The 24,214-nt window shown below is 33.4% G+C and overlaps 1 protein-coding gene and 1 long non-coding RNA gene across 7 annotated transcripts in view; one reads left to right on the top strand and one right to left on the bottom strand.

The window, feature by feature from the left end:
• Positions 1-21,076, top strand: part of LOC101896025 (pseudouridylate synthase RPUSD2) — a 102,008-nt gene extending 80,932 nt beyond the window's left edge. For 3 of the 6 annotated variants that reach the window (XM_059130599.1, XM_059130576.1, XM_059130590.1), the window contains exons 2-11: positions 89-945; positions 11,282-11,380; positions 18,022-18,109; positions 18,176-18,398; positions 19,367-19,454; positions 19,528-19,748; positions 19,935-20,125; positions 20,243-20,458; positions 20,516-20,727; positions 20,834-21,076. In XM_059130599.1, the coding sequence (XP_058986582.1) occupies positions 175-945; positions 11,282-11,380; positions 18,022-18,109; positions 18,176-18,398; positions 19,367-19,454; positions 19,528-19,748; positions 19,935-20,125; positions 20,243-20,458; positions 20,516-20,727; positions 20,834-21,061 (2,337 nt within the window). In that variant the 5' untranslated portion in view covers positions 89-174 and the 3' untranslated portion in view covers positions 21,062-21,076. Of the gene's footprint in view, positions 1-9; positions 946-11,281; positions 11,381-18,021; positions 18,110-18,175; positions 18,399-19,366; positions 19,455-19,527; positions 19,749-19,934; positions 20,126-20,242; positions 20,459-20,515; positions 20,728-20,833 lie in introns of all 6 variants that reach the window. The other 3 variants (XM_059130586.1, XM_059130581.1, XM_059130610.1) reach the window with 3 other exon arrangements.
• On the bottom strand, positions 4,581-5,869 carry LOC109613423 (uncharacterized). The gene is made up of 3 exons (XR_009344056.1): positions 5,156-5,869; positions 5,002-5,066; positions 4,581-4,866 (listed from the first exon to the last, which is right to left on the bottom strand). It is a non-coding gene; the product is annotated as an uncharacterized LOC109613423 (long non-coding RNA).
• Positions 21,077-24,214: the final 3,138 nt, after the last annotated feature.

Below are 24,214 nucleotides of genomic sequence, written 5' to 3'. Positions count from 1 at the left end.
GGAATGCAGAGTTAAATGTGTACATGTGTCGGGTATTTGAAAATGGAAATTTGGTAATTTTAATATAAGCCCTGGAATTTTCGAACAGATTTTTGTGATAATAAAAACACGTAGCTGTAAAATATCAGGAAGAGAATACAAACATAATTTAATTGCAAAAGGCAAACAAATAATATGCAATATCAAGGAGGATCGTGGTACCTACCATGGGGTATACCAATACAGAAAATGATTCCAATGGCATATGGCCAGCCTGGATCTACACCCATGGATTCGTATTTGGCTACCAACAATACGTCTCTAACATGTCACGTCCTAACGAATCCACACCAGGGTAATGTGAATACAAACGCGGTCAGTCCCATTCAAGTGCAGGCCAATGCTGCGACGAATAACTATCATCAGCACGCAACATTTAATCCGCATGCAGTGGGAAAGCTGGCTTGTACAACTGCCGTGGATAACTTGCATGGAAGTAATGCATCCTCGACGAACGTTCAGCGTCCCGGATCCGCCTTAACTTCGTCAATTCTGAACGGCCATCCACGAGCCATACTTCCAAATGCCCCATTATCGAGTACCCATTCACCACACCAAAATATGTTAATGTCATCATCGATGTTTGCGCCCCTCACACTGCCACAGTATATAGCATCGCCCACCGCGGCCGCCGCAGCCGCTGTAGCTTTAAACAATTCCATGACGGGAATGTCCAACAACCGACCAAGCCTTCCCGATTGCACCCGATTAATTTCTCAACAACAACAGCAGCAACAATCGAATCAAAATACGACATCTACCTCCCCACTGGCATGCATTTCATCTTCGGCGTCCCCAAATCCAGCGGTTCCAACATCGCTTAGCCTTAACGTTGATGTGGTCGCAATGCGTCATCATATAAACAATGTAAATGTGGCCAACAATCTTCCAATACCCCTTACAAAGGTAAGTGTGTTAACCTCTTTCCAACATTCACTTAATCAAACTGTGATTAGCTTAACGACAACGGGTGACGGGCTATGTAGCAAATGCATCCACCCAGCTTGCTTGAATAATCAAAAACGTTATTGGCCTGAAAGATAATGTTGGCAGTGAACGAATTGGAAATACTCAGGAAAACCACTCAGAACACGCCGCCACCCATTGAATTAAAGTCCGTCATTACCGTTGACCTGAAGAAGACACTAAAAGATTTTGCATTGTTTGTGACCATAATCCGTTTTTCTTTAATTGACAGGCATCGGTTTAATGGACAGCTATAATTTAAAAGGCTCTAGTAGGACCTAGTTGGAATCATATTCAAAACACAAACAATAATTTTGACCGTGTGTCGATTGGTACTTTGAATGTAGGACTAAAATTAGAAAATAAGATAGTAATATTGAAAAACAATGGGACTTTTTGATTTTTTGTCAACAAAACTTAACACATCCAAAAGTTTCTCAACTTTGGTTGATATGGAGTTATGCCCCTGCGTATTTTGATAATATGGCTGTACAAACTGCCTAATAATCATGAGGTGTATTAAAAAAAAAAAAAAACTTATGTCCTGTGCCATCCTAAAGCTATTACCCATGTTTTAGCTACTAAAAGTCGACAAATGAGTAGGAAATACAAAATATTTGTTTTAATTTTAGAATCAATACTTATTTATCTGATGTGCATTTTGCGGAAACAGAGGTTTAAAAACGTTGCTGTCAAGAAATATGTGTCCCTTTCATTCCGAAAATAGTAACAGATGCTATATCCAGGGATACTAACGGACCTCATTTAAAAAGGTATACAGCGATTCTAATTTTCCTTGTTAAAACACGGATGCCTATCTTAAATTTGTGCAATTCATCGCCGCTTTGCAGTTTTTGTTTGCACTATAATGCAGATGGTGCTACATATTAAGCTGCTATCAGACGATAAGAGTTTTACATATGTAGTGTCAAATTGTTCATATGTAGAAGTTGCACACATCGTGTGATTTCAGTTGTGAAATACACAGATGAGGAAATCTCAAGCACCGGCCGAAGCTACTTACATAATGTTTAAGTCTTAATAACCTGCCAATGTCTCGAAATAAATGAAGAGGTTAATTAACTGCGGTGGCAAATAGCGCAAAATGTTCCCAATTTTTCAAGTGGAATATAATATATAAGCAATACTAGAGGGCAATCAGAGGGATGACATTTTTAAATATTTCCAGAGGAACAAATCGTTGGGTACACAAAGCGAGTTTAGCATATATCACCAAAATCACAAGTGGTAGCAATGTACATCAGTACATCATCTCTCGCAAGTCCATCATCAACAAATTCAACCCTTATAAATCATCAACAAATCAGTGTTAAAACATTATTTATACATATTTTGTTATTATGTTTTTATGTTATTATGCATTATAAAGAATTTTAGACAACATTCATATTTATAAACAACTAGCTGGCCTGGTTGGCGTTGGCATAATAAATCACAGATCTGACTTTTGTAAGCGGCACAATTTTTATTATAAGTAATGACTCCATAGTAATTTCTAAATAGAAATAAATATTCATGGCAAACATTATTATAAATGATCACCTACCGTCGGTTTTAGATATCTTAAATAGCCTGATCTTATTTTTCAGCATTATGCACCTATATGATATAGAACATCTATAATAGCCCCATGTGAAAACTCAGCTTCCGAAATTTTATGAATTGTGAAAATCCGTCAAGCCGTTTTTGAGTTATAACTAACATAACTTCTTTAATATGAAATGATATTATTCGTATAGTTCCACTTACCCAATAAATACATAAAATTTATAGATAACAGTTTTGTCCGTTGTCGCTCTACACATCATATTAGAATTCAAAAAGAAAAAAAAAAAACACTACAAATGTACATTTGAAAATATTAAGCCAAAATTGAAAAAAAATTATGCAATATAAAATATTACGACTGTACATATCAAAAGTCAAAATGAAAATTTTCAAATTTCACATTTTTAAACGATATTCTTCGATTTTCTGCCAAGAGAAAATTCCGAATTTGTCTAAATCGTTAAAATCTGACCAGCGGTTCTGGAGTTATAAGCGTAGTAACTAATACAACTTTCTTTTATATTCATAGATTGACATGAATCCATAAATATAAAAAAAATATATAATATTCGGTAGTTTTCTCTTTGGAGTTGCGCTAAGAAGATGGCATGGAATCTGGCAAAGTCCCACGCACCAACCAGTATCATCAGGCATATTAGATGCTTCTAGCGGCTAGACGAAGATCAAATGAGGAAAGTTCCATTTATAAATTTATAGTTCCATTAGATAAATGCATGGCGTTATCAATGCTTAACATATACAATGATAGGATTTCTTCCGACATCATTTGTATTTATCTTCCAGTTCGGAAGTTTTACAAGAGAGTTAATTCCAATTTATATAAAACCTTTTAAGTCTTCCTGGAACCTATTCTAAGTGTACTCGGGATAATAATTCTATGCTACTTAAAAATTATCTGACACCTATTGTTTAAAATGCATATCATTGTGTTAAAATTTAATTAGGGCGCTGTCTATTCAAAAATATCTCTGCCAAAACTCATTGATGGTGGTAACTAAGTTCACTTCTTTTTTTATTGTATATAGTTATTTCTATTGTATATCCCAAAATTTACATATCTTCTGATATAGACAAAATGTCCACATCAAAGTGTGGAAAGATTTCATCCAAGAAAATAACATTGAAACAGATGATCCAACTGGTGAACAAAAAATTGTGTTATGCCCATTCACAGTGTTTAAGTTGGCCTTCAACTTCCCGAGTCCAGTCAATCACGGATGCTGATTGACACAACGGGCATCTCCTCGGCATACTTCCCTCGGCGGAGACCGTAGAGCGCAGATGCCACCGGGCGGTGGTTGTTGTTGGTTAGCTCACTTTGATACATACGAGACTCTGCTCTCATTGGAAATAATTGTAGATGTAGTAGTAGTAATCGACATTGATCCTCGGCGATCACTGCGATTGCAAGAACCTCAGCGTTCACTTGTCGTTTAGTAGTTGAAACGTAAGCACTAAGGTCTCTGTGCCACCCCAAATTACATAAGGTAATTTTGTTTGTTTGCTCGAAAAGAACAACTCAATAAACCACCAAACTTATTTTGAATTAAACTAATCACTACTTGTGTTTTATTTTTATTTGCTTTCTTTCACCTCCTCACAATTCCCCGCCTAAACACACGTTAGCGATTTTTGATAGTAACTGAAAATTACGCTCACTCTCAATTTAATAATGCACATCATTGATGTAAAGTTTTACTGCACAATCTGGATGGAAAGTCACCCGAAGAGTTTAAAACATACATACATACAAAAAATATTTTTGCACATACATCTTCCATCTGAGACCACAGACAATGTAGATGCGACCCATCCAAAGCCTGTATACAATTTCTACTTACATTTACACAGCGATGGCCTAGGCCTTCAGACGAGTCCGAAATCTACCGACAATGTAAGCGAATGTTGGATGGCTCCGAAATCTATCAACATTGTAAGCGAAGGTTGGATGGGTCCGATTCCATCTTCATTTTAGATTGTGGAACTTAAATTTCAGCTGTTTTTTATTAAAATATTCGTATTATAGAACAGTGTTTTCGACAATAAAATATTCTTATTATAATTAGAAATAATGCATAAAAACGAAATTCATAAAACTTATTCAAAAGACGTGGGAAGAAACAAAGCTTATACTAAAGGAAAAAAAATTAAATTTTCTAGTTTTTTATTCTAGGACATTGTTCGGAAGTGTCTGGCCTTAGGGATTTCGAAACAATTTCTAATTTTTTTTGGCGTAATCCTTTTTATTGAATCCTTCACATATGACAGCTTCTGAAATAAGGATAGAAAATATAGAACAATTTTTTTTATATTAAACAGTTATACTATAGAATAGACTAATGGACTACATTTTAAGGTAATATAATATCACTTTTCAATAAATATGTAAGAAAAAATTTAACTTACCGAAAATAACCATGATTAAAAGTTTATATTCCTTAAACGCCTTTTTATTTTGGGTACCATCATAGCTGTAAGATAATATTATAGAAATGTCAATAATTTTGCAGAAGTTTTTAATGAGGCCATCTGGTGAAATTAGAATTTCTATGATACTAACCTGAAAGAAATTAAATTATTAATGGATTATAACGGAGAATTTTTAATATTCTTACATATTTTCCAAAATCTTCTACAATTTTTGAATGCATGGAATCTGCTCATTTAGTACAATATCATTGTTTTCCAAACAGTCCGTCCTCAACTGTGCATTTCTTTTTAAATTGTCTGCTTCCACTTTCTTTAATCGCCTTAAATTTCTCCTACTGAATCCTGACATTTTATTTAACTTATTTAACACACAACACTTACTATATTCTTATTCTATTAATTTATTTTATTAACTTTTTTTCAATATTCACAACTTGCACTTTCAAAAACACTTCACAGAATAAAATTTTGCTTTAAAAAAGAAAGAAGCATCAAAAATAATAACGGTACAACTCCGGCTGCAACAACTCACACAAAAAACTTTACAAAACAATACAAAGGCATCCGATTCAGATGCAAGTGCGATGGACACATTTTATTATATTTTATTTTGTTCTTTAATTCTAATATGGATTTTGTTCCACAATGTAATAGCAATGCGACTCATCCAAATCGGATGCCAGTTGTATGCTATAAACCACTGTTATTTCATTTTTTCCTATTGACAAAACAGCATACATTTGGATGGGTATTAAATTGTAATGGCTAGCGGACTGCTGGGAATTGTAAAACGTAATGGAAAATGGAATTTCATTTTTCTCTTCAATAATCTCTTTATATGTTTTCGCTCAGCTCTCGATCAATAATATTGACGTTTGTTTACTATCAGAAACTTGTCTCAAGTACGGAGAGGCGGAGACGTTGTCATATTGGTAAAAAAAAAATCCTTCATTTTTAAGAATTTCCTATAATTTCCACTAAATTAATTGAAAATATTGTTCTAGAAATTGTTGGACAAAGAAAAAGAAGATTAATAAATTTGGAACTAAAACTGGATCTATTAAAACGTTTTAGATCGGGAGAAAAGGTTGTTAATACAAGAAGAGCTTTTTGATTAATTTGTCAATTTGTCACACCATTCCAATCTAAACAAGATACAATAGGAATAAATGCCACTTTGGATACATGATGAAAGTAGGCGAAGAATGCCACTGAACAAGGACTTTAGTTTCTATTTACTTCGACATTTAGAAAGTTTATGCATCTAACAGGGTGAGATGAAAAAACTGCGACCAACTTCAGACTGCTCTCATTTCTAAGCCACTCGTCCGACAGCTATTTATATTGTATACAAGCGTACACAAGCATTTTGATGAGAATTTTTCAGAAAAAAAGTTTTTCGTGATGGAACTCAATCGTGATTTCTTTATATTTGGCTGGAAAACCAAAAGTGACTATCGTCGGAGCACTCCAGCATTTAAATGTGAATAAATCTCTTGCGTCTCGTACCATCGCTCGTTACCGTGATACTTGTAGCGTAGCCCGACATCAAGGAAGTGGACGGAAGAAAAGAGCAACATCAGCAGAAATTGTTCGAAAAGTAAAGAAGCGACTTGATCGGAACCCGCGCCGCAGTGGCCGAAAAATGGCTCGTGAACTGAACATATCGCAATATTCCATTCGGCAAATATTGAAAAAAGAGCTCGGGGTAAAGCCACGAAAAATTCAAAAAGTGCAAGAACTTACACCACATCAGAAGGTTTGATGTAAAATGTGATATAAGTATTCGATATTGATAAAATTTGGCATATCGCCATATTTTTGACTTTATTAAAGAAATTGTGAATATATAATGCAATGGGGAAATCATAAAACAAAATCGACTATGTTTTTTCTCAAAATTTGAAAAAAAAAAACGATTTGAAAACAACAATCAGGGACTTATTTCGAACTTATATTACTTTTCGTATATATAAATATATAATCAAGTGTTAAAACTTGATATCTGTTGGAATACCGATTAAATTATTGTACAGATTTGAATAAGAGAAACGTTCTGAAAAGCCAGGTATATAAGTGGAACGTTTGTAAAATTTTCCTGGTTTTTGTTCAAATATAAACAAATGAATATAAACAAATGTAATTATTATAATTGTTAATTATGTTCAAAATTTTGTTTTTGTTATTTGGTATTTGTTTTTTTAAAGTTCAATCCCTGATGATGATCGTCGATGTCGATCGAAATATTGGAAATAAAATGATGAAACAAATTAATTGTTTTTTATTCTACTGACCTCAAGCCAAATTAAATAAGAAAGAAAATTGAGTCCAAAGGTCAACAAAAACCATACAAACATCAAAACACGGATGGCACGCCGTAAGAAACGATAATATGCATCTTTATAAAAATATTAAACAAAAATACAAAAACAAAACACAGAATATTATTAAACAATTCTCAAAATGTAACATCAGATTAACAACAACATTCCTCATCAAGTGCAGAGATGCAGGTATTATCCACAATTTCATCTCCAACACAACTAAACACATATACAATATATTTAAAACCAATAAGACAATACCAATAAGCACCAAAACAACAGTAGTTAAACTTCTATTTAATTTCCATTTGAAAATACTCAAGCTTGTAATACTGGAAAGACACAAACAATCAAGCATTACCGATAAAACCATAACCGACATTAAAGATCATCTTTCGAATCTCTTAGAAAGAGAAGATTTCAACTTACTCATTGAGAGTGAAGATATTATTCTCCATACACAGACCGTTAAACAAAAAACGACTCATATAAACAAACTAAAAACCTTAAAACAACAACAAAATTGCTATCTCAATATACAACATAATAGAGATTGGTTCGTTAACACTACGAACGTTGACATACCAATGAATGTTGAGTGGTTACTCTCACTTGGGCCTAAATTCTCATTACCCACAACAAAGACGACATTTCCCTTCTTCAACATTATCGCTGAGGGAGAGGAATTAATACAGACATTGGATAACAAAGAAAAACAAGAGAAAGCTAGAATATAATTTTATTACGCTCATCAATGATCACATCAAGAAGACAACATTGAGTAAAAGAGAACGACTTATACCACATACAGTGGGACATATAAACAAATGTTGAAGACAAAATAAGGAAATACTTATACTTTACTCTGACAAAGGGGGAAAAACTGTAGCGATGCTAAAAACGGACTATGAAACAAAAATGAAAAAAATTAACAATATTGTTATGGATATGTGTATGTATAGATGTCTGAGGAAAGATCCAACAACAGGATTACAAGAAAAGAATAACAAAGTCATGAAATTGTTTGACTTAAACATAATATCTGTAAGTGATACATTTCGGTTGCTAACAAAAACATCGGTTCCTCCAAAAATATATGGACTACTAAAAATCCACAAGCAAGGAATCCCTCTGTGCCCAATATGTTCGTTCAATAACTCGCCAACTTATGAATTTTCAAAATATATGGCATCAATTTTAAAATGTTTAACCAGGAAATCTGAATATAATATAAAAGACGCTGTAGGATTCAAATCAAATGTTAACCACCAATATATACATAACATTGAAATACTAGTATCGTTTGACGTTGTATCTTTATTTCCAAGTATTCCTGTTAATTTGGCAATTAACACAATAAAAGAAAAGTGGAACATCATTTAGGAATACACGAATATGTCAATGAATCTATTCATAGACATTTTAACGATATGCATAAAGGACTCCAGATATTTTGTATATAACGACAAAATATTTGAACAATTAAAAGGGATGCCAATGGGATCACCTATTTCCCCTATAATTGCTGATATTGTCATGAAAGAGTTACTCGATGCAACCATGAAAACATTAACTTTAAAACCAAGAATATTAACAAAGTATGTCGAAGACATATTTTGCATTGTCCTTCTGCACAATGCAAAATATGTCTTCGACATACTTTGTTAATATTCTTGGTTTTAAAGTTAATGTTTTCATGGTTGCATCGAGTAACTCTTTCATGACAATATCAGCAATTATAGGGGAAATAGGTGATCCCATTGGCATCCCTTTTAATTGTTCAAATATTTTGTCGTTATATACAAAATATCTGGAGTCCTTTATGCATATCGTTAAAATGTCTATGAATAGGTTGACAACACCTTGAAGACACTGAATATGTATAACAAAAACATAAAATTCACAATGGAATGTGAATAGGACCTCCAATTACCATACCTTGACGCTGTTGTACTAAGACAAGGCAACCTTCTATTTCTAGACTGGTATCAATAACCAACGTCTTCAGGAAGATTAATAAATTTCCATTCCAAACATCCACGTAGAATCAAGGTAAATACCGCCACTAACTTTATTCAGAGAGTTCTAAACATCAGCGACGTCAAATTTCATTCCGATAATATTAACAAAATCAATAATATCTTAAAGATGAACGATTTCCCTGATAATACGATTAACGAACTTATAAGACACGTGAGATACAAAAGACTGGACAATATTTACAAACGTTCCACTTATATACCTGGCTTTTCATAAAGTTTCTCTTATTCAAATTTGAACAATAAAGAAAAATATCAGTTAGCATTGAGAAGCACCAACACTAACAACAATTTTTTCAGCAGAACAAAATCAAAAACTCCTCAAGATGACAAATCCAATGTTGTATACAAAATAAAATGCAATGGCGATGGGTCCAACGTATGCAATAAAGTATATGTTGGGACAACAAAAACAAAATTAAAAACACGGTTAAGTGGTCATAAATCTGACCAAAAAGCTAAAGACAAATCACTTAAACAGAAAACAGCACTTGCCGCACACTGTGCAACAACGGGACATACTCCTAATATTAAAAATGTTGACATATTAACACAAGAGAACAATTACAAGCGATGATACATGTTGGAAATGCTTCACATAATTAATGTCCCCGTTCAAAATAGAAAGAATTACAAATCAGACACAGAACACTGTGCGCAAATTTATAGAAACAGAATAGAAAGACACCGAAAAGTTTAGTCTGAAAATCTCTTTAATGTTATGTGGAAGTGAAATTGTTTTTAAGAATATAAACAAATGTTATTATAATTGTTATTTATGTTTAAAATTTTAAAAAACTAAAATGCATGTTATTTGTTTTTTAAAGTTCGATCCCTGATGATGATCGTCGATGCCGATCGAAATATTGGAAATAAAATGATGAAACAAAATTAATTGTTTTTTTATTCTACTGACCTCAAGCCAAATTAAATAAGAAAGAAAATTATATTTTTAGGATTACACGAATGAAATAAATATTTTAGGCATATTATGGCGTTTATATACTGATAAGAAATCAATATCACCAAATAAAGATTTTTAAAATATGTTTTCTTTATAAAACAAAAAGGACATTGCAACACGGGTGCAACATCCAGTTTTATGAACGCGAACAGATTTGAAACCACCTTTTTTCTTAGACCATACATTATAACCGATCATGTGTTTGGAAAGATCTGATCCGCTCAGCTCTAACAATCGTCATCAATGGAAAGAAGAAAATAAAAACTTCGTTGAAGGAACGAAGGGACTGCTAGCGGACAGCAAAAAACGAAACAAAATATGAAGTATTTGGTTGTGCACCCCTCACAAAAGGGCCAAGACTTAAAGTAGTATTAATTTATTAAGATGTGTCTTAGAATATGCAATGTCAAAAAACAGATGCGCCTGCCTTATGAGCAGAACTTCGAAAAAATCGCACGAATCCGAGTAAAGAGTAAAACTAGCTCGAAGTACAGCGGGAGCAATCTTGGGAATAGAAAAAAATGAGCAAACCCATTTTTCGTATGTTTATTTTCTGAAACCGCAGTAGCAAACAAAATAAAACCAAAAGCGTTGAAAAGCACTGTCGCTAATCTGTACCAACAAAGCATGTGATAGTGTTAATGCTTTTGTAAACACTCTCGAGTAAAAAGGAGCGAATCTGTGCCCTGCTCATGAGTAATAAAATATGTATCAGACAAGCAGGACAGTTTACTCATTTTTCTTGTACAAATGACAAATTTAAAACAAAAATATTTTAATTTTCGGGCCATTATAGCTTATTGCAAGGATAATATTGTATTACTTCGCGAAAATAACTAAAACATCTCTAAAATATAATTTTCCTTATTATACAACAAAGTTCTTCTTTATTATTATTTTTAACAAACAAAAACATATTTTACTTTCAGATATTGTCTAACTTTGATGACTATAAAGAAAAGAAGAAACCCAATGTTTCAGAAAAGCGGAAAGTCGAAGACAATGAGCAATTAAAAGATTTGAAAAAGGTACGTATTTATCTGCATTAAACAAGTTGTTTCTTCATTCAAAATGCAACAAGAATTGATGGACATCAATCAATAAAATGTTCAAACCAAGTTTACGAAATTTCTGGCTGGTATAGCTTCAAACATGTTTAATGGAAAATGTGTTCACTCTAACAATTTTTCGGCTGCCTACAATGCAATCGCATGAATGCGAACTGTCAACTGGATATTTACATAAACTGTTGTAACGTAGTATCGAAAGAAAATAACAATCGACTATTTTTTAGCAATATCTGTTGAATATGTATAATAATGAAATTAATATTCATCTAAAAGCAATACGTCTAAAAAATCTGATACACAGAAATATAAACGATCATTCACTTCATAAAAATCAAATTCACATTCAACTAGCTTCGAACACCAATTATAGAACTCACTTTTTTTGGCACTATGAATACCCGACGGTACGACACAAATGCACATTTTTTCATCCTCAATGTGTGAGCGCAAAAAAAACATCTCATAAAGAGAGAAACACACTTCATTTATTTTCTTGTCTTCATTTCTTTGAACAAATATAACCACACAAGCAGAAGAGAAACAAGTAAAAAAGCTGTAAGTTCGGCCGTGCAGAACTCTGAATACCCTCCACCATTTGGAACGAATTTGTGCCAAAAAAATAAAATCCGTTAAAAATTCTGTTAAAATGTTAAAAATACAGAATGTAGATGTTATATTAGGCTATATACGACGACGTGGACCTGCATAGGCACCTTTAGTCATAAGCCATTACAACATTCAAATGCGAAACTTGGAAAAAAATGGTGAATAATGTAGCTAAAATCATCAAAATACCGAATATAGAGAGGCTATATCAAAAAGTGGACCTGCACAGACAATTTTCTGCAATAGGCTGTAGTGTCCATAACGAACTTTAAATACCAAATTTGAAACAATTCCGGTGAATAATGTCGCTAAAATCATCAAAATACCGAATATCGGGAGGTACTATTATATGGGGGAAATATGCATACAAAAATGTATGTCATAGGCTGTAGTACCCAATACGAACTTTTAATATGAAAATTGGAATAATTTCGTAATATAATGTCGCTAAAATCATAAAAATACGGAATATTGGGAGGTACCGTTATATGGGGGCTATACGAAAACATGGACCGACATGGCCCATTTACGAACATAACCAGCCTACTAGTAAACTATGCATGAATGCAAAATTTTAGCCTTCTATCTCAATTCGTTCGAAAGATAGCGTGACGGACGCACAGGAGGAACTAGAATAGTACAAGAACTAAATACATAGAAAAATGAAGATACAGACAACGAAATGCTCTTACCGTTTATCTTCGAAAAATATCGAATCAGCAGATGTCTATATCGTTTCAGGTTTGAGTGAGAATATTGAAGTCACTCAATTCTAAAACGTTAAAAATAATAAAAACTGTAGGATACTTGTCAGTTGAAAATTTTTCTATAATAAAAGAAATGTGAAAATTACGTGATGACATCAAAAAATTCGGGAATAATCAAGTAAAATTCTAGAAAAACGATAAAATGTGTTTTCGAAGTGGCGAACTTTTCAACACTTTTCAACTTTTTTATGCTGAATTTATGAGCGTTAAAACAGTTACAATTAAAAGCCGAAAGAAACTAATATATGGCAGGCTTCTATCGTATTCTACTAAATTTGACGAATGCATTTGTGTCTGAATTGATATTCATTTAAATATTTTCCTATTTGAGATGATATTACACTTTTTAGGCACAATAAACGTGAAATTGGATGAAGATATACATATATGGGAGCTACATCCAAATCTATGCTGTATCTGATAGTTGGCACAAAATATCGTTGTAGTGGGGAGTATTTTACGGGTGTGAGGGAGTAAAATACAATATCGGATGAAACACATATATGGGACCTATAGTATATCTTCACCAAACCGATCTCGATAAAATTTGGCAAACAATTTTGACACACTTGTTTCTAGGCTCAATTTCTTTATGTGTGCCAAATTCCGTTCTATTTGGGCTAATATTACACATTTGGTTCACAATAAAAGGCAAATCAGACGATGATATACATGGGAGCAATATCTAAATTTTGACCAATTATCTCCAATTTCTAGAGGATTCGTACTTGGACCAAACAAATGTATTGCACAAAGTTTCATCAAGCGTTGTGAGGGTCATTTCAAAAAGTGGACCTGCTTCTTTCATATGACAATAATTCGTCCAATGAGAACTCAAAATGCAAAATATATTGGGACTGCAATCAGTGAAATACCGAATATAAAGGACGCAAAATAGAAGAGCGAATTCGACATTTAGTAAGAAAAGGATTTCTATTCTTCCAGAAATTCTTCCTAAACTTTCAAGATACCTTAAATCGCTTTTGCAGGTCATGATATGGGTCATAACCCACGATAAGGGTACAAACCGCTTTCAAGTATATTTTACATTTTAACCATATTTTTCATACTAATTTCAGCCAATTTTGGTAATTTGAGAAGAAACCATCGTTGCAAAAAATGATTACGTTTTGGTATAACAATCATATGATTTAAGCTATTTTCGGGGTCGTGGACCATTTTTTTTAATTTTTTTTCGCCCTTATTTGGCATCTTGGTGTCTATCGGGGTATGAAACCTCTTCGCATATAATTTTCAATTTTCGGAATAGAACCCATCTTGGTCTTGACCACATTCTTCAATTGGTTTGGCTAAAAAATTGAATTCAGGTTACCCTGGAGTAGAGAACCATCTTACGGATAATTGTCACAAAGGCATTTATTTAGGTTTTTCCCCACATTATTGTACCCGCAAGTCCACATTTCCAACTAATGTGTGGTCAGAAAAGAAAATTTTGTACTCTACTGAATTTGTAACCCCCAAGAAACTATTGGTTGGGAACGTAGATTTGGGATGTACGTCTATATAAAATAAACTCCGAAATGCCAAATGGGTACTCATTGAGTGGGAAATTGTGGCAAATTCCGGCTCATTTGAATGGAAAATGTTGCTAAGCTCTTTACAATCCCAAAAATTGAGCTGAGTTTTCACATGGGGCTATTATAGATGTTCTTTGTCATATAGGTTTTTAACACTCAGATTAAAGCATAATGCTGAAAAATAAGATCAGGCTATTCAAAATATCTAAAACTGACGGTAGTTGAGCATCTATTATATTTTTTGCCATGAGTATTTATTTCTATTTAGAGATTACTATGGAGTCATTACTTATAATAACAATTGTGCCGCTTACATACGTCAGATCTGTGATTTATTATGCTTTAAAAATATGTATTAAAGACTAAAAGTACGGGCCAGCAACGCGAACCGGCCCAGATAGTTATTCATAATTTATTCATAGAAATAAATATCCATGACAACAATTTCAATACAATAATTTTTTTAGAAAATGTTGATCTTTAGTTGTGGTGGTGCAAGGAGTGGACCGTTTAAACAAATGTCCTAAAACTGGTTTCAGGTCTAAACCCCTTATCTCGATGAGACCCATTTTGGTCGTTTCAAATCGTATAGCTATATGGCCAATGGTATAATATGTATCTGTGAGTTGTGTCTAGTCATTCTGCTACTTTTTTTCCACTATCTTGATTGGGGTGGAAGTCGTCCCTTTGAATCCGTTTGCCTTTATTAGGTGTTTCTCGTGTTATCCAAGGCTTTTTTAGACATACCTCCTATTTCGATTTCGGTGGTTTACTAACGTAGCCACCGATGGTCATTTTAGATATTCGCAATTTTTTGCCAACGCGTTTCTTTGCGGTGAAAAGGAAAGCTAGAGAGACGAAATTACAAACTCGACACTGTGCGACGCGTTTCGCCATTGTTAATGCGGCTTTGCAAGGGCCGTGCGTGCGTACAGGAAGATGACATTCTTCATTTAAAATGATCTACAAAATATTGTTTATGGCAATTGTCAATATTTCATTTCTGGTAGCCTTATAGTGTATACAAACGGACATTTTTGTTTGTGTATATTTATTATGGCGAATTATGCTATATGAATGACGGCAGCGTTACCTTAAATATTTCGTAATCCCGACGTATTTGGGTAATATTCAGGGCCTTACCCAAAATTCGACGTAACATACACAAATGTTCAACTTCCCCACTATAGTAAAATGTTTTACACGTCCTGTATGTAATTAGGAAAAAATTTAAATATTTTATTATCTTTTATGACCTGGGTTAAAAAATAATCCAGTGGCGTCCATGATTATATTGGCTCAATAAAAGTACCTAATAAGAACAATAATTAGCAAAAGTAATTGTTTCCCAAAATCAAACACGCGTAAAAATTTTTATTTTACGCCAGGTTCATATCTTTAAACTTACCAATTAATAAAGTTGTAGAAACTGATAATTTTCAAAATTCTCCCATTTCCAATTCGTTATATTTTCCAATTACAAACATTTACATTTTGTGTATTATTCGTTTCTATTTTCAACATACAAAAAAAGAAATTGTTCAATTGTCAATGTTGAAATTGTTCAACTTTGAAGTTTCGTACGTCCGACGTATTTGTTTAACATTTATATAAATACATGTGTTTTAATTGTTTGGCAAAAAACGTATCCTGAGTACGTCGGATTTTAGGTAATGCTGTAAAATAAATGTACTATTTGCTTTCGGATATATTTTTAACATCTGTAATCAGTTTTCGTGAATTATTATATGTTTTCTGGTCCTTGAGAATCGTACCTACAATTTTCTAAGAACCTTTTTGTAGATCATTTTAATTGCGGAGAAAGGCATCTTCTGGTATTAGGAAGCATGAAATAATCTACCAAAAAATCTTGTCCGATTTAAATCGAGAAATATGACCACAAAAATAAGCAACACAAGCCGCAACAGATAAATGAGTCGATTTCATGATGCACTTCGACATTGTAAGCACAAAATTCGTCGCGCCATAATTAGGAATTTCGACCTACGGTGAATCTGTATTACACTCGCATATATAGGATGAAAAGACTGCAACAAAGTCAAACGCCACAATTTTTACATTTTTATTTAAATTTTATTGAATGAAAGCAAAAATGTCGGAAATAGCATCAAATTTTAGAATAAGTTTAGATTTGTTCGAATTGGTCACCTTTGGCACGAATAATGGCCTTCACAATGAAACCGTCACACGCTTCCCGAATGTTGCTTTGGGGTATTTTGGCCCATTCCCGGCGAAGCGCTTGCTTGAGTTGGTCGTCACTTTGGTATTTTTTAGTGCCAACCTTGCTTTCCAAAATACTCCAGACACAATAGTCCAACGGATTGGTATACGGAGATTTTGGTGGCCATTGTGCGCTGGAAATGAAGCGAGGAACCTCATTTTGTAACCATTCGTAAGAGGCGCGTGCTGAGTCCTGTTGGAATATCCAAGGTCTGCGGGTAAAATGTTTGCGTGCCCAAGGCTTTAATACACCCTCCAGAATATTTTCGCGATATTATAATATTAGGCATTTATTTTGATGCCACGGTCGATTTATAAGAGCGAAGAGCGACCATCGGCTGTTATGGCGGCCCACACCATCACTATGGCCGGCGCTTGATTTCTGGTGGCCAAACGAAGTTGCACATTTTCAGCTGACCTCTTTGGCAAGTAAACACGATCATTTTGTTTGTTTACAAACTGCTGGACAAGGAATGTTATTTCATCGGAGAAAACCAAATTCGGCAGTTCACCACTTTCGGCCAAGCGAAGTAACTCTTTAGATCTTTTCTGCAGCGGTGTCACTGGAATAATTTTAACAGCTGTTGTAAGAGTGGCTTAGAAATGACAGCAGTCTGAAGTTGGTTGCAGTTTTTTCATCTCACCCTGTAAATTTTTTGTTTAATTCCTTCAACTTTGCACACAATGTTCTTCCTGTAGATATTTTGTATGAGCTTGTCATTCGGAAGTCACTAGTGACATTGGCAGTAGTTCTTACGTAGGCATTACCAGACATTGGAACTGATGTGTCAGTAATCCATTAGGGTCATATGAGGACATTGGACCTTGTTACTCAGCAGTCAATTTGAGCTATAAAAATTCATTAGTACCAGAATTGTTGAACCAGTTAATCCGAATTTGAGGAAATATTTACAGAATTTCATAACTAGCTGATTTGCACGGCGAATGTAATACTAATTAGGTGTGTCCTGCAGGAATTGTCCATCTACTTCTCTCTAAGAGAGTAAAGCAAATGGAATCCCTGCAAAAACTAGCAATCAGCTGGTTTGTCAAAACAAAACCATTTGTGCATCATAAACAAAGGTTACTAATTAATCAAGATTTTATACTGCTTGTCCAAAAATAAATCACCGGAAAAGGAGAGGAGGAAGAGTTGCAATTGAGTGCAGGAAGAAATTTGTGCAGCAAGATTTGCGATCTCTCGCTAAAAGAACTTTCAAAAATTTTCTATCAAATCGCCCCCTTTTGCAGATCTTTCGTGTTAACAGTAGTAACACAATTTGCAACAATTGTTACAAATTTTAGGGTAACCAGAAGTAGGAATATATGGATCAATCCTATCATGAACATATTCATGTCTGTTACAATTTTACTAATATTATCAAGTCTTCCTATTTCTTTATTTGAATAAAACACATAAACTTATAACGATCGTTTTTATTTTTAGGCCAAACTTGAAACAAAGGCTCTGAAGGCAAAAAGGCCAGGTTTTACCGATGAAAGATATCATGAAACTTCTTATTATATTGAAAACGGTAATGTTTATATTTGGCTTTTGTAAATCACTGATTTCTGACATAATTTTTTTGTATATCCTTCAGGTTTACGGAAAGTTTATCCCTATTATTTTACCTTTACAACATTTACAAAGGGCCGCTGGGTCGGAGAGAAAATTCTAGATGTATTTTCGCGAGAGTTTAGAGCCCATCCTGCAGAAGAGTACGAGCGCTGCATTAAATCTGGCACTTTAACTGTAAACTATGAGAAAGTGCCAATTGATTACAAGCTTAAACATAATGATTTATTGGCGAATATTGTTCATAGGTACTCTTATTTAATATATATTTGTTGTTGTCATGGTACATTAAGGAGGAAGAAAAGCTTCGTAGAACTACAGAAATAGAACTCTGTGGCTAGGACTGCTTCCTATCAGAAGTATTCAATGAAATATACAACAAATGGTCTGTTCCAGATCTGCAAGAATGTAAATGCTTTTACTACGATAAGCGATTTTCCCTTTATGATATCGGAAAAAATGCAAAACTAGTAGATTCTTGCAGGTTTTGGAACAAAGCCAAATTGTTTTTATTTCTTTAATTTTTTATCTCATTTTAAAAATTAGTTAAATAGCGCGAAAAATGAATGAAATTCCTGGATTTTCTTTCAAAAATATGATCTAAACTTTTTATTCTTTGAATTCAATGGCAAATCTGGGCAATAGCTTTAATATACGCCCTGCAATGTACGTTTCTTCCAATTATAGTAAAATAGTTTAGTTTTATTTTTCAAACAATAAACGCACACTTGTGTATTGGATGTGTATTATATAATAAAGCAGATATACTTTAGTATCGAACTGGGTAGTATGCATACATTTTAAAAAAGTTAATTTTTTTACTTTAAAGTGTTGATAAAAAAATTAAAAATCATTTCTGAATATAATAATTTATGAGTTTTTCTACTTGTTTTGTTCTACTTTCAATCATATAAAACTCTGTCAATTAAAAAATGTACTATTATAGATATTTTTGCATGTCTTTCTCTATAAATTTGAAAAGTTCTGCCAGTTATTGTGCGGAGAAATACATTTCTATTTTGGGTAAATTTAAAATAAATTACAAGACACATATTTTTGTACGACAGCATTTGAAATATTATATATTTTTATAACTTTTTATTGCGGATACAAAATCAGAAACCTGTGTGCAATTTTTAATTGTAATTGATATGATTATCGTTGACCTTTGGATTATCTATCTAATGTAAATATATGATAACTTTATTGTTTGCAGACATGAAGTGCCCGTAACAAGCGAACCCATTACAATTGTTCACATGGACGATGATATTGTTGTTGTGAATAAGCCCGCATCAATACCAGTAAGTGAATTCGCCCTTTCAGAACATAAACTTTTATAAGAATGGATTGGATAATATATTTATTTTTATATAGGTGCATCCTTGCGGAAGGTACCGTCATAACACAGTTGTTTTCATTTTGGCCAAGGAATTTAATCTTAAAAACCTACGAACTATACACCGCCTAGATCGTTTAACTTCGGGACTTTTATTATTTGGCAGGAGTCCAAAAAAGGCACGACTATTAGAACACCAAATTCGCAACAGACAAGTACAAAAGGAATATATATGCAGAGTAGAAGGAAACTTTCCAGAGTAAGTTTAAACATTTCGGTGATGTATGTCGTTGTACTTTCTGCGAGCATTTCATTTTGAAAGCCGTTCCTGAGATAATTTTAGTAAAGCTTAAAGCTTTGTTCTCTTTGAACATATTTTTTACAGCCTTAATAAAAAATGTATTTCTCTGTATGAGGTTCATTGGTTATTTTTATTTTTTCTTAGAGGTATAATCGAATGCAACGAGCCCATTGAAGTGGTTAGTTATAAAATTGGCGTCTGCAAGGTGTCACCAAAAGGAAAGGAATGTAAAACAACATTTCAAAAATTATCATACGATGGCAAATCCAGTGTAGTGTTATGTAAACCATTAACTGGTCGTATGCATCAAATTCGTGTCCATTTACAGTATCTAGGTAAGCAAAAGATGCAGAAGTCTAGGCAATTTCTATATAAAATGTTGTTTGCAAATTTAGCATTTGAACATTGGACTCAATAAATATATTTATTTATTATTTTCTCTTCCCTTTAAGGTTATCCAGTTGCGAATGATCCCTTATACAACCATGAAGTATTTGGCCCACTTAAGGGTCGTGGTGGTGATATCGGTGGCAAAACCGATGAAGAATTAGTACGTGATTTAATAAATATTCATAATGCTGAAAATTGGTTGGGAATCGATGGTGATTCGGAACTGTCATTCTTTAAGCCACATAAAGGTGACTGTGAGGTAGACTCGTTGCCTGTTGGTATGGATAAGTAGACGATCGTTCATAATTTGGATAAGCAGCCTAATATTTTTTTAGGTAATCATCCATTATGTGAGGAGGATAACGATGTCATGTCACGTGAAACTTCCCCAATATACTCGAATAGTCCGAGCATCGTGGACATGAATCCCGAAAATGCCACAAACTGTTGTAATGCAGTCGACAATTTAACAAATAAATTAGGAGATATGCAACAATCTTCCGATCAACCCGAAAATGAAGTGCATTTATCAATGAACCATGTGAAGGTATGGTTTTGACACGCTCTTTCACTCCATTCTTTGACATCTGGAGGATTTTTACAACAACATATTAATTGAAATTGTTTTCGCATGTATTCCACGTTCCTTTTAGGTTACTGTTGCAACTCAAACTGATCACGAATCGCCCGATACGACCTTTAACGCCGAAAAAGTTACCTTGGACAAGCATTGTTACGAATGTAAAGTGCGCTACAGAGATCCTAAGCCAAAAGATCTGATAATGTATCTCCACGCTTGGAAATATAAGGTGAATATACTTAAAACATATAAACATATATATAGATACTTGGCGCTATGTACTTATTATATTACCATTTAAATTTTAACGAGTTTCCAGATCCCGTAACAAAGGTAATTATTAGAAGGAAGATAGGCTAATCGGTCTATAGTATTTAGGTAATGTGCGATTAGGTTTCTCTGCTTTGGGAATAAAGGCACAAAGCACAAACGACGACAAGCTTAAAAATCTCCTGCAAGATAGCCAACACTTACTCAGATTAATTTAATAACATTGCTGGTATAACGCCATCTGGACCAGGAGATTTGAAGCGTTGAAATTGTAGATCGCCCATTAAATTGCTATAACTTTCTCTTCCTGTTATAAGACCTCTATACTATTTTCCGAAGAATGGTAAAATTCTTAGTCCACCAAACCGGCTAGAATTTCCTCCCAGGGTAGGTTATTGGACAAGACTTCTCATAACTCGAAAGAAGGGTAATTGTTGGTGTCGTAACATGTTTCTACTTTCCTGTTCTAACTCCAGGTTAAAAAATTGGATGGGGAATATAATCACTCAGACCTGCCTTTTATAAGGTTGGACTTCCTTCTCCATATTGTATATCATACAGACTTCGAGAAAGTCGTAACCCTAGGCAAATGATAAGAGTTTTTGATAGAACAACGGGGATTGAATATTTGTGAAGCTTATTGTAATTGTTAATGCCTGCAGATCTATCATCTGAGAAATGTTTTTGTGGTTACAAAGAGTAAAGCTAGAACAACAAGCAATAAATGCATTTATTTCTATAAAAAGAACAGCGGTCTTAAATTTCGCTATTTTGCAACAACAAAAAATTCATATTCAATGAAAATATTTTCATTTCATATACTTTAATAAAGGAAACAAATGTCAAAGAAAAAATTAAGAAAATATATTTCATTCCATATTTTCATTCATTATGATCAGCGATATAAAGCGAGCGGCTGCAGCTTTGTTGATGCCTAGGAAAAATCTTTCTGCTTCACAATAAGCAGAAGAGTTGGGAAGTGATCTTTGTATTGGTTAAGGAAATTGCGGCATTCACAATATTACCTTCCTACGAAGGGTGAAATACGAAAATTTCCACTAAGCCGCGTATATTTTTAGTACTGGCGAAATCACAAATGCTCGAAAATGGCACTTCCGTCCGTTACATTGATGCTCATATCCAAGATATCGCATATATAGCAAAATATATACAATCTCATATATCAATGAAGGGGGTGTTAGTTAGACCGCTTATAACTCAAGAACGAATGGACGGATTTTGACACTCCTTACAAATTCCAAATGTCCTCTTGCCAGAAAATAAAAAAGTGAATATATGTTTTTTAATTTTTTGTCATTTTTTATCGCATGAGATTTTTCATATTTAAGTTATAATATTGAATTTTCATTTTGGTAAAATTTTTTACCTTACAACACTATTTTTTGGGAGTATCATATTCTCAAGAAATTTTGCATGGGAATAAAGTTGGGGTCAGAATTAACGCCTATTGTTTTTCAAGATGTATCTTTAGGTCTTCAAATGGACGGCCCTTGAATTATATTTAACGGGTAAAATGGACAACAACTTTTGTGTAAAATTGTTCTAGATACCTATCAGCAAGATATAGAATGTAAATATGATGAAAATATCTCCGGTTGAAAAACAAAGGTAACATACGATTAAAATGTGTTTGGACCTAAGGAGGTTTTCCAATACATTATAGTGTTGTAGGGTATCACGTGTTTAAAAATAAAATTATTCTAGATTTAATAACTTCTAAACTCATACCAAAATCTACATTAGAATACACAGAATTTAAGTCAACACACGTTTTACTAAAATATTCGCCCATTGAATAATTCGGGCGGTGAAGGTCGGTATGTAATAATACGCAAAACAAAATTACTATTCCAATGTAATCAACGTAAGCCAAATAGCAGAAATTGTTTTTGCACGGATTCTATTTCATCTATGTATATTGCATATTGAGGATCCCATACAACAGAACCGTTTTCTAATATAGGTCTAACAAGAGTCGTAAATAACTGTTTTCTTATATATGGATCAGAAAATTCTTTGGCTCTCCGTTTAACAAAACCTAGTACACCATTTGCTATATTTACTATTGTTATTATATAATTTTTTATAATCCATCAAGAGACCAACATCGACAAATGAATCTACAGTTGATAATAAATGATCGTCAATATTATATTGCAATATCAGTGAAGAAGATCTGGAGAAGCACATTTGCTTAAATTTAAATCCATACAATTTAACCTGCACCATTGAAAAATTGCTATGTAAATCATTTTGAAGTAAATTAGCTTGTTTATCACAATTATGGGAAATGAATAATCGAATCGAGCAATTTATGGAATTAGGTAAATCGTTGATAATTACAAGAAATAGAACCGGTCCAAGGTGATTTCTTTGAGGAACACCCAATGGAAGGTTAATCTATTTGGATAGATACCCTTCAAACGAAACTAGTTGTGATCTATCTTGTTAGTAAGATGATATCCATTTGATAAGTTTGTGCAGAAACCCATCTAATTTAATTTTTATATTATGAGTTCATAACCCCATCAAAAGCTACACTAATCAGTGTAGATTGTGTCAGTTTGATTACACTGAACAAATCATTTTATCACTGTTGACGTAAATTGTATAAGATTTGTTGTGGTTGAGAGACCACAACGATAATCATGCTGATATGGACTCAATATAGATTGAATTTTGAATGAAATTACTGCAATAATTTATTTTTCGAACAATTTTGGAATGGCACCCTCTATAATTTGACACATTTGTAAGACTACCAGACTTATGTAAAGGAAAGTGACCAAATTTAAGTGAATATTTAAACAAAATAGTAAAAGGGAGTGTTAATATGTTTGTCATCCGGGCTAAAGGAGAAGGACATACAAATTTGATCAGTCTGTGGCAACTTATAAGGATATGAATCTTTGATTTGGCAGGATGTTCTGGAATAAGTTTTAGCAAAAAAAATCTGCGAAACATTCAGCAATATCTGTGCCTGTGACAAATTCCTTATTGTTACATTTCAATACTGAGAGCTTTGAGAAAACTTTTCGTTTTAGGTTAACGAAATCATAAAAAATAGGATTGGATTTCAAATTATTTTTAATTTTGTCGAGGTAACGATTATACAATCCATGGTACAATGAAGAGAAGGTAGGCCAAGTTTGAAAAAATTGCA

The sequence above is a fragment of the Musca domestica genome, unplaced genomic scaffold (genome assembly GCF_030504385.1).
Source record: "Musca domestica strain aabys unplaced genomic scaffold, Musca_domestica.polishedcontigs.V.1.1 11, whole genome shotgun sequence".
Taxonomy (NCBI): Eukaryota; Metazoa; Arthropoda; class Insecta; order Diptera; family Muscidae; genus Musca; species Musca domestica.
This window is presented reverse-complemented; position numbering and strand designations above follow the sequence as displayed.